This window comes from Sorex fumeus, unplaced genomic scaffold (assembly GCF_029834395.1).
Source record: "Sorex fumeus unplaced genomic scaffold, SorFum_2.1 ptg000034l, whole genome shotgun sequence".
Taxonomy (NCBI): domain Eukaryota; kingdom Metazoa; phylum Chordata; class Mammalia; order Eulipotyphla; family Soricidae; genus Sorex; species Sorex fumeus.
Genome location: NW_026606091.1, coordinates 8,628,954 through 8,640,988, shown reverse-complemented (window position 1 = coordinate 8,640,988; position 12,035 = coordinate 8,628,954). Strand labels below are relative to the sequence as shown.

At 40.2% G+C, this 12,035-nt stretch overlaps 1 protein-coding gene across 2 annotated transcripts in view; it reads right to left on the bottom strand.

Annotated features, from left to right (window-relative positions):
* ADAMTSL1 (ADAMTS like 1) overlaps positions 1-12,035 on the bottom strand; it is a 454,178-nt gene that overhangs the window by 283,562 nt on the left and 158,581 nt on the right. For both annotated transcript variants that reach the window (XM_056117099.1, XM_056117100.1), the window contains exon 5: positions 2,086-2,212. In XM_056117099.1, coding sequence (XP_055973074.1) covers positions 2,086-2,212 — 127 coding nt within the window. The remainder of the gene's footprint in view (positions 1-2,085; positions 2,213-12,035) is intronic.

Below are 12,035 nucleotides of genomic sequence, written 5' to 3'. Positions count from 1 at the left end.
CCATATGGGATGCTGGGAATCGAACCCGGGTTGACTGTGTGCAAGGCAAATGCCCTACCTGCTGTGCTACTGCTCCAGCCCCTATAAGTCACCTTTTAAATGTAACCCTTGTCATGTATTCCACCATGATTTCAGAGACCCACAAATTATTATGTCTGCGTCCTTCTGTTTTCTTCTTCTAATTTATTTTTTGGTCTTATACAAGGAGGTACATTTATGTACATCCTACATCTTATACAAGGAAGAACCAAAGAAAATGTCTTGCCTGAATATATTATATATCAATGTCAAACTTACCTCATCCTTCATTCTCTCTGCCAGAATCTCCCCTCCCCCATCCTCTTCATCACAATCACATTTTTCACTGCCTGCAAGGGAGTTAGAATGTGGAGAGTTCCCTAAACCTCGAAATACTTTTGTGTTTGAAAGTCCCTTGTTTTTCTTCCCGCCCCCTCTTCTTGACATTTGGCAGCTGCCTTTCGCTGACTATTCAAAATAGTTCTCTAGTGCACACTGCCTTTCTTCTTGACTTATAGTCCATTTAAAGTCACTCCTCCCAGTACGTAAATTGTCGTTTGTCCTTAAACCAGTCTGTAGCACTGTAGCACTGTCCTCCCATTGTTCATCAATTTGCTTGAGCAGGTACCAGTAATGTCTCACAACAAATTGTGAGACTTATTGTTACTATTTTTGACATATCGAATATGTCATGGGTAGCTTGCCAGGCTTTGCCATGCGAGCAAGATACTCAAGATACCTGCCGGGCTCTCTGAGGGGGCGGAAGAATCAAACTCAAGTCAACCATGTTGGCTGCGTGCAAGGCAAATGCCCTACCCACTGTGCTATTGCTCCAGCCCAGTTTAAAGATGATTATTAATCCCACACTGAGATAATTGCTTATCCTCCCAGTCTGGAGGAGACATATGGAATGAAATACTCAAGCAGGTAAAGAAATTAGTGAAAAATTCTGGATAATGACAAAAATCAGAATACAAAATGCCAAACAAGGTTAAATTCTCCAAATCCTTAAATACAGGGAATATCGTTTTGTTGTTGTTATTGTCATTGTTACAGCACCTGGGACGGTGTTTGTTATATGGGATAAAATGTATAAGTATGCTGAATTGTTCTATGATTCACTTTTTTGTTGTTGCATCATGAAAACAAGTCCCATTTATTCTAGTAGAATACAGAAGGGCAGACAATTGAAGTTATCCTATCTTAATCCATCTACCTTGAGTAGTTATGAAAAAGTCAGCCAAAATCTGGAAGAGTCCAAAAGAATGAGTAAGAGCTTAAACTCTGAACTATACTACTTTAAATTTGTGTGTCCCTGAAAATATCACTTAACCTAAGCTTTCATTATCTCCTTTGTAACATGGGAATAAACAGAACCTTGCTATAAGATTATTATAATGATTAAATGATAAGTTCATGAAGAGTTACCAGAATGAACACACACACACACACACACACACACACACACACACACACACTTATGTCACCGAACTTGAAAGCTTTAAACACACAAAATTTAAGACATAGCTGGGCTGCACATAATCACAGCCTAATAATAAAATGACTTGGAAAGAATCTGTGCTAAGCATTGATCAAAATTCACTTTTAAATGAAGAAAACCCAATTTTATAATTTTACAGTGGTAAAACTGAACTTGACCTGACCTTCCCACACTCTCCCTGCTATATCCTACCAAGCATTCTAAATCATAAATTTAGAATAGACTCTAAAAACATTCTCAATCAGATAGGGACTAAATATGCAGTGCATTCTCATTCCAGGCAGCAAAATTTATGTATGCATATTGAATAAACCTAGATTCGTGTATAATTCACTGCTAACATGCCTCAAAATTAAAGGTTTGCAAATACCTGGGATTATTTGAGGTAACCTGAATGATTCTCCTATCCCAAAAAAGAAGCATGTAGCTTTTGTTATATTTTCATATTTGTCTTGATTTCAAAGGAGATATTCCAAGCTGCTCAGATGTTATTACATCAGAGTCAAGCCAGGGAAGAAGAACCAACTAACAAACCCGAAGATTGTTCAGTCTGTGTTGCATCTTACATTTGGTTGCAGAGAGTTGGGATTTATACTGCCCTCGGACCAGCCTACAGGTAGACCCATCTCCACTGCAGACTCCACAGTTATCTTCCTTGGCGGTGCTTCCCAGTTGGTGATCACAGCCAACAATCTACAGGGAAGAGAGATGTGCAATTCAATTAGCTGCCTACTAATGAGGGAAGCCACTATAAGGCCATCACAACCAAGGGATCCTCTTTTCATCATTGAGGAAGAATAAATGCCTGAAGTGGAGAAAGAGTAGGATAAAAACAGGAGGAGTAGGGAGAAGAGGAGCTAGAACGAAGAGGGAGATGAGGAAAAGGGGGAAGGTAAGAGAGAATAGAATCTTGAAGTACTGATATTGTAGAATCCTAAATTAAAAATAATTTTACTGTCAAAATTATCATTCACCTAAATCACACAAAAATATAACCACAAGGTAAATAGAGCAGGATTTTTTTAAAAAAATGACTAGACTCCATATCCCATATGCTCTTTGGCATGTATGCTGTCTGGAGTAAGGGTTCATATCCTAGGTTCGTTGATGAATTCCAAACAACTCGACTAGTTCTTGGCAAATTTGAGGTCAACAATAAATATTTGCTGAATGACAAAAAATGTGGTTTGTTTTCTAGCTGGTAGTTCAACTAAGACGAAAGAAACAATCACAGAACCTGCTAACAGAAATAAAACTAGTGTAAAAGTGTCTTCTTAGAGAAAAGGGTTGGCATGGAGTGTAGCAGAGATAACCAACACTATGATTTGTCTGTCCTTCCCGATATAGCACAGAACAAACATCTCATTAATTCTCAGAACAATTGTACATGGTATCTACATTTTAGATTTGAGGCCATGACTCTTGCCAGAATCACTTGGCTAGCAAGTAATCAATTTCTAAACATGTTTAACTAAACTCATACACTTACTCAGAATTAGGCTCAGCAAAATATAACCCTTTATCAAATATATGGACAATCACATTTATATTTTCTATTTTTCCTTTTCATTGTTCAGTTTAAAATATTGAATCTAAATGGTACAGGCTTGTGTTTCTATAATTCTAATTAGTTCTGTCTGATATCAAATGGCCAATTCTATTCCCAGACTATTTCAACTGTTATCTTAACAAAATAAGAACTGTAATTATACTTGAAGATAATTGTTTCTACAGAGCCTCTAATAGTTTATCTTGTCTTTCAAAAGTATGGTTGTTAGTGTTACCTTGAGGTCTGATTTCCCTCTTTGTGCTTTTAATGAATATTTGCAAGTGCATTAATGAAAAGTTTTACAACAGATGATAAAGCAACAATTCTTTCAAAAGTGAGTTGATAGAGAGAAGAGAGATAGTACAGCAGACAGGGCTTTTGTCTTGCTTGTGCTGATCTCGGTTCAATCTCCAGCATCTTATATGATCATTCAAGCCTGTCAGGAGTGATCCCTGAGCACAGAGCCTGGAGTAAGCCTTAAACACTGCTGAGAATGACCTCTCCTCCCCCCAAAGCAAAGAACAATAAAAGAAAGTGGTGGATTTTTTTAAATGTTTTGCTGCCAGAAAAAAATAAGAGTGCTCCAGCCCTTCAGTGGGGGGAAAAATAAGAGAGCAATTCCCCTTCTTAACTGGTTTATTGTGGTAAAGTTGAAATTCCCCCCAAAATGTTCAAAAGGAAGGCCATAAAATAGTAAGGCCACTTCAGAATTCAATCAACCTTCATCCATTCAGAAACAAGCATGTAGTGACCTAAGACTTTTTGATGTTTTTCTAGGCAACTGCAGTAAAAATATTTTCAAAATTATCATCTGCAGGTGAATGTACATGAGTTGAACAACTCTGTTTTCATTTCTGTATTCTGAAAAAGTGGGTATGCATAATTAACTTGCTTAAATATATGATTTCTCTTCAATTGTCTAGTAAGCAATGATTAAAAGCCTGTAATGGTGTGGGCATTATGCTACAGCAAATGCAAATATTTTTGGCCTAGTTAGAGAGGTCAGAGAAGATTTCAAGTTTTACAAAGATAAGTCTTTTAAACTAAGACATAAATGAGGTGTTCACATTAACTTAATAAAGGGAATGTATTGCTGTGAGATTTATTGCATCTTCTCATTATGCATCAATACTAGTTAGAAAAAATTAAAACCAAAATGGGAAAAACATTCCACAAACTGAATATAAAAAGACTAAACCATTGATTGCCTAAGAAGGGTTGAATATTTAGAAAAGAATGAAATATTTATCTCGTCAGCATTCAAAGACTCTACTGTGAATATCTGGGGATTAAAAGAGCTGACCTTAAACTTACAAAAGACTCAATTCTGTGGAAAGGCAAGATCTATGAGTAATTACACTCTGGTGTCACAAACATAATGTACTTTACTTCTAAATAAAAGACACTTTAGGTTTTCCCAAAAAGTTGAGTTCTTTCTGAAAAACTTTTCAAGAGCTCTGCTGTCTGTAAAAGAGATGAAGAGATAATCAGGTAACTTTCTCTAATCTTAAGTATTCTTATGGTTTAGAGCCATCATAATAAAAGAACAACCTACACTCCAAGATCCCAACTAACAATCATTAGGAACCACTAAACAGAAGGCAACACATTTTAAGATTTACTTGGCCAGACCACCAGCTTGGTGCTTTCAGTGAGACTTTATGGATCCCAAGACACTTTTAACTAGAACTGAAAACGCAGAACTGAACTGAAAAACGCAAACATCTTTCTGACACATTCTTTTCCCTCTGTATCAATTTAAGATTCCCAAATAGTCTTACTAAATTATTATCATTTAAAATTTTCTTTTGTTGGAGGAAGTTTGGGGCCACACCCAATTGTGCTTAGGGTTGATTCCTGGAAAATGCGTAATGCTTTCTCATCAGATAAACCCCTTTTTCAGTCCAAGTGTTTATAGCAGAGAAATTATAATTTACATACCTCAATGTGTTGATCTTTAATAATTAACACATCAAAAATATCTAATCTGCTACTTTAAGAATCATCAATAGCAAAAACATGTATAGGAATATAAAAATGAGTTTTATTAGAAGATAATTTGCCTTACCTGTTTGTCATCTGTACCTGCTATTATTTCTGCCTGCTATGCTCTCCCCAAGCAATTTATTCTGCAAACTCCTATTTATCCTTCAAGTCAAAAATATAGTGTCTCTTTCCCAGAAAAGTCTTTTCCAGATCCCAAAGCTATCTGCTGCTATATGTTTACCCTGCCTTTTTCATAACCCCAAGTGGTGAAGATTAGTAGTTGACACCTAATACCCATTTCCCCCATTTTTCTCAGTAACAGAGCTCCAATTATGTTTGAGGTGGAAACATAACCATTTAAGGAATACATTTCTCATGGGCTATGTGATCAAACTGTAACTAGTGAAATGAAAGAGGGGAAGTGTATAGAGCCTGAGGAAGGCTGCTGAAAAGGAGCTGGCAGAGTAGGGGAAGGCCTCTTTTGACTTCCTTTCTTCCTGTTGGCTCCAGTTGCTATTTTGAAAAATGAGATAATCTTGTGACTTGAACACCTGCATTAAGCATGACAGAGCAGAAGAAGAAAGCACCTCTGGAATCCCACTTGGATTGATTACATATATCTTGATTCTGTTTCTTTTCTCATTTATTATTATTGTTGTTGTTGTTGTTGTTGTTTTGTTGTTGTTGTTTTGCTCTGCTTTTAAAAACATTTATTACAGTTTACTGTGGTGTTAAAATTTATGGTGTTGACATACAAAGTAATTGCACACAACTACCACTCAGCAACAGTCCCTATGTCATCTTTAGTCTGATCTTCATTTTCCTCTACTCCTCCCTCTACTGCTTGTTAATCAGCTCTGTGATCAATCCAAAGCCAAGAGTTTGTCATCATTCAATACAATCTGTTCCCTTGTTTTGTCTCTCTCTAATCCACAGATGAGTGAGATCATCCAGTATTTGTCCTCTCTCCGGCTTATTTCGCTTAACATGATATCCTCCAGTTTCTTCCATATTGCAGTGAACTGCATGATTTCATCTCCTCTGACAGCTGAGTAATATTCCATTGTGTATACCTATAAATCACAACTCTTTTATCCATGTCTTTGGACATCTGGGTTCTTTCCCTACCCTGGCTATTGTATGAAATGCTGCAATAAACATAGGTGTGCATACCTCTTTTCACATGAATGTTTTTGTTTTGGGGGTAGATGATAAGAACTGGGATCACTGAGTTGTATGGGTGTTTCATTTTCACTCTGGAAGGCAATTCATACTGCATCCCATGGAGATAGAACAAACAGGAAAGATAAGTCCTTTTTAACTGTATCCCTGTCAATGTTGGTTATTTCCAGTCTTTTAAAGATACACCTCATTGGTGTGAGATAATATATAGCTGTTTTTTTTTAAATTTTTAATTTCCCTGATAATAAGTGATGTACACATTTTTCATATGCCTACTGGCCATTTGTATGTCTTCTTTGGGGAAATACCTATTCACCTGGTTTTGTGCAAGAAAAATACTTTCATGTGTTTAATCAATTATTACTTTTTGACATTACCCAATTAAAATAGCCAACAACATATCAAATTTTATCTAGTCTCTGAATTTTTTTTTTCTTTTTGGGTCACACCTGGCAATGCACAGGGGTTACTCCTGGCTCTGCACTCAGGAATTACTCCTGACAGTGCTTAGGGGACCATATAGAATGCTGGGGATCGAACCCGTGTTGGCCGCTGGCAAGGCAAATGCCCTGCCCACTGTGCTATCACTCTAGCCCCTATTCTCTGTCTTTAGATCAGATCTTAAGCTATCTGAGATTCTCCGTTTCGTTAGTCTGTACTTTTGTTGCCTAGCATAATGTTTTCCATTTGAGAAGCACAGTATATATTAAAGAATCAAAACACTTGACATCAAACATAATAGTTTGCTAATAATTTCACTGTAGATTACAGATAGCCTTACTCTACAGTCACTGCAGTCACTGTGCGTATGTATACATGCATATATATAAATTATTTAAATTTACTTATGTATTGAATATATATATAACTTATTTTTTAATATTTACTTATGTGTTGATGTGTGTGCTTGAATTTTTGTACTCAGCGAAGCAGACATATCATAAATATAACTAGAGGCTAAATCTGTGTTCTAATGCATGTACAAGAATTATTATAAAGGACTCGTATTTTCAAGAGAGTTATTTCTCAAGTGTATCTAGTCATTAACAGTGGAGTGTCATGGAAGGTAAAGTTCAGGTCACTAAGGTCCCAGAACCACCCTATCCTGGACAAATAATCTAAAGTGAGATAATGACCACTCATAATGTTGGCAAGTACGGAAAAGGGTGGAAAACTGAATATTTTGGCCTAATGCAACTTATTAGCGTTCTGTTACTCAGTGTTACTCAGTAGAGCGCATTCACCTCCTCTCAGTCCAAAATGATTACAATGTGTTGTGATATTTTTAAAAAAATTTTTTTTTAATTTGGTGGTTGTGGTGGGAGGCACACCCAACAATGCTCAGGAGTTACTCTTAACTCTCCACTGAGGAATTATTTCTGGCAGTGCTCTGGGGACTATATGGGATGTTGGGAATTGAACCCAGGTTAGCCACCTGCAAGTCAAGTGCAGTATCCAGTGTTCTATTCCTTTGGCCTCCTTTTTAAAAAGTTTTATCTCATCTAATATAAGAAGTGAGAAATCTCACAATGTTTTTGTTGTTTAAACACTGTTATCAGGTTATCAACTAATGCTTACTTTTCTATCCTGAGTGTACACTTATACATTCACATACATAAAGTGCCTTGTCCTATTTTTGGACAGAACACACATTTAGTACTGTTGACTTTGCTTCGCTTCAGGATTTAGTGTGTGTGGGGGGGAGAACCCTCTCTAATCACCACTCTGAGATATAGTGTTCAATCTAAGCTGATTCAAAGACTTGTAGCTCATCTTAAAGATTTTAGGCATCAGACCTACAGTATATGCTGATAGACTTTCTTCTTTCATTTTACAGAACTGACAGCAAGTGGACAAGCAGAACACAAAACTTAAATCTCTAGATACTAAAATGTGTACAATAAAATGTCTTCACTAGGTACCATGGGAGAAAGAAAGGTCACCACATGAACGATTTGAGAATGTAAATAAACAAAATCCACAAGCGTACTGTGCCCCAGATTGACATGCTTAGATGGTTCACGCTGGCCACAATTCAAATGGTTTCCCATAAGGACCTAAATTTCTAGCATCAAATACTGAGCCAGTGATGTCAAGCTTTTCTTGATCCAACACTATGAGGTAAGAAACTTTTAAATCGCTTTATTTTCAGCACTGGGAAAGAAAAATATGAAAACCAAACTCTGAAATCTGATCACGGCTGCTCTTATTTGTAATTACTTAACACTGATAAAGCTTTATGGAAAATTGTTCTCTTCTATACATTATTACTCACTATTATGTTCAAATGGGGTATCTCCATCATTATTCTTTAAAGGTTTATATATTAATTTTTATGCTTTACCTTTTTTCTACAAAATGATTATCGTACAATAAAAATTTAAAAATTGAGGAAATGTGGCAAAGAGAAATAAAAGGTTAAGAAAACTAAGTTTAGGGGCTGGAGAGCTAGCACAGCAGGTAACGCATTTGCCTTGCACACGGCCGACCCGGGTTCGATTCCCAGCATCCCATATGGTCCCCTGAGCACTGCCAGGAGTAACTCCTGAATGCAGAGCCAGGAGTAACCCCTGTGCATCGCTGGGTGTGACCCAAAAAGAAAAAAAAAAGAAAAGAAAAGTAAGTTTAGGGCAGAGAGAAGAGAGTGGTTAAGGCATTTGTTTCTAGGATTTGGTGTTTCTGAGATGAAATCCAGGTTGAGTAACAAACACCATATCAAGAAGGAGTGATCCCTCTGTTGTACAATCCATCAAATTTCTCTTGGGAGTATGTGGACCTGAAAAGAGGCAGGAGGGAAGGAGTGGGGTGTACATGCTTTGTCAGTGAGTCTTGTGGCCAAAAGCAACACCAGCATGTAATTCTAAGCACGAAGATCTGAGCACCAGGAAAACTGTGGGATCATTACTTTCAGTAGCTTTGAAAATAAATCTTCAGGCTTCTTTTTCTTATTATTGTGTGGAATCTCCAGGCAAGTTAGCTTGGAGATCACCAGGACCACACCCCTGGAGTGTAAGGTTGCACTCAAGGCCCTGCACTTCAAAGGTGTGTGCTCCCCCCACTGAAGCACCTATCCCATCCCCCTCTCCTGCCCCTCCCCAGGGATTTTTAAAGAAGCAACTGAATTAATTTTTTAAAAAACAAGTGGTTGCCTTAGTTCAAGAAACCTAGAGACACATCACAGGGAAATTCTAGTGAAGCCCCACTGGTTACTATGTTAAACAAATGAGGTGTTGCTCCTTTATACTTTAACAAACCACTATTTAAAAAAAACATTTATGTGAAAGCATTGAAACTTCTAGGCAGAGCTTTTCTTAATAGCTTTTCTTTGTATATGCACTCTTCAGTTCTAGGGTTTACCCATTACCAGTGGGACTATTCAATGTTCTTTTGAATTTATCGGAGTCCTTAAAGTAATCCACAAAACCCTCAGGGTTACTCCCCTGAACTCCACTCTCTTTTGTTCATTCCTCTTGATGTTCTTCAAATAAATATCACTTTGCCTTACAACAGTGTTAGCCTTTGACCAGAATATTCTTCTCCAGGACACTTCTGCCACAGTTGTCTTTTCTCATGTTTTTAGCAAGCAATTTTCTTTCTGAAAATTGATCAGAATGTTTTTCCTGATGAGATGCTCCCAAACTACTTACGGGGCCTGGGAGCCTTGCCCTACTCCATCAACCAGACTAGTGGCTCAATGCAAAGACTCAGATTTGCAGCAATGCTCAGACTGCATTGTACAACGCACAGAGGCATGTGTAGAGCCAGGGACTGAATGCATGTTGGCATGTGCAAGGCAAGTGTCCTATTTCCTATACTGTCACTACGGCCCCAAGTGATGTTTTAATTTTTATTTACTTATGAATTTATTTTGTGGTACCAAGGAGTGAACCCAGGGTTTCAAATTAAAAAAAACCTAGAGTTCTACCACGAACCTGTGTCTGGGACCCCAAGTGTTACTTTTATTTATATACTTTAATCTAATTTTATTAAGGCACTGTGATTTATTTTTAAATAAAAAAATTTATTTTTAATAAAAAAAAAAAAACCGGGAAAGCGGGTTTGAGCCGGGCTCGGGGAAGCGGCGGGACCTCATGGGAAGGGGGGCTTTGTGGGCCGTCCCCCACGCCCCACCGAGGTCGCCAGCTGCCCCCCACGAGCGGCTCTCCGGCACGGCCACGGCCCCGGAGGCACAAGGACTTAGCACAGAGAACCAGCCGCTTGGAGCAGAAAAGCAAATGGACTTGTGTTGATCCGCGCCACCAAGCCTGCCCGGAGGGGGAAGGGCGTTGACCGGCCTGCCCGCTCCTCTCTGGAAAGAAAGATGGCGGCCGCACGGGAGCCTTGTGGAAAGCGGGTTTGAGCCGGGCTCGGGGAAGCGGCGGGACCTCATGGGAAGGGGAGCTTTGTGGGCCGTCCCCCACGCCCCACCGAGGTCGCCAGCTGCCCCCCACGAGCGGCTCTCCGGCACGGCCACGGCCCCGGAGGCACAAGGACTTAGCACAGAGAACCAGCCGCTTGGAGCAGAAAAGCAAATGGACTTGTGTTGATCCGCGCCACCAAGCCTGCCCGGAGGGGGAAGGGCGTTGACCGGCCCGCCCGCTCCTCTCTGGAAAGAAAGATGGCGGCCGCACGGGAGCCTTGTGGAAAGCGGGTTTGAGCCGGGCTCGGGGAAGCGGCGGGACCTCATGGGAAGGGGGGCTTTGTGGGCCGTCCCCCACGCCCCACCGAGGTCGCCAGCTGCCCCCCACGAGCGGCTCTCCGGCACGGCCACGGCCCCGGAGGCACAAGGACTTAGCACAGAGAACCAGCCGCTTGGAGCAGAAAAGCAAATGGACTTGTGTTGATCCGCGCCACCAAGCCTGCCCGGAGGGGGAAGGGCGTTGACCGGCCCGCCCGCTCCTCTCTGGAAAGAAAGATGGCGGCCGCACGGGAGCCTTGTGGAAAGCGGGTTTGAGCCGGGCTCGGGGAAGCGGCGGGACCTCATGGGAAGGGGGGCTTTGTGGGCCGTCCCCCACGCCCCACCGAGGTCGCCAGCTGCCCCCCACGAGCGGCTCTCCGGCACGGCCACGACTCCAGGGCACAGAAATCAATCTCTTAACTAGCTAACTTTTAATAGAAATTCTTCCAGGGTCAATAAGTAAAATAGCAGAAATCCAAAACCGCGCGGCCGCGATAGCGGCCGCGCGACATCATTTTATTCTTAAACCAAGTTGTAGAAAGCAAATCATTTCACAACACTGTTTCAGCATGTCTGATTGGGGGGGGGGGGGGTGGGTCGTAAACTCTAAACAATAATTGTGCATCTTCTATCGAAAATAATCTATCTAGTCAAAGTAGATAGAGTATTAACTAGAACTCATCTGCCTCATAAGAATTGGGAGGGGTGGGAGGTGGGGGTCTATTGGGGTTCGGGGTTAAAAATGAGTATTGGTAAAGGGAAATGTGTTCGGTATCTACATGACTGAGACCTAAACCCGAAAGCTCTGTAACTTTTCCCACAGTGATTCAATAAATAAATAAATTATAAAAAAAAAAAAATAAATAAAAATAAAAATAAAAAAAAAACCATTAGCGATAGCACAGCGGTAGGGCGTTTGCCTTGCACGCAGCCAACATGGCCGACCCGAGTTCGATTCCTTCGCCCCTCTCGGAGAGCCCGGCAAGCTACCGAGAGTATCTCGCCTGCACGGCAGAGCCTGGCAAGCTCCCCGTGAAGTATTCGATATGCCAAACACAGTAACAACAAAGTCTCCAATGGAGATGTTACTGGGCCCGCTCGAGCAAATCGATGATCAACGG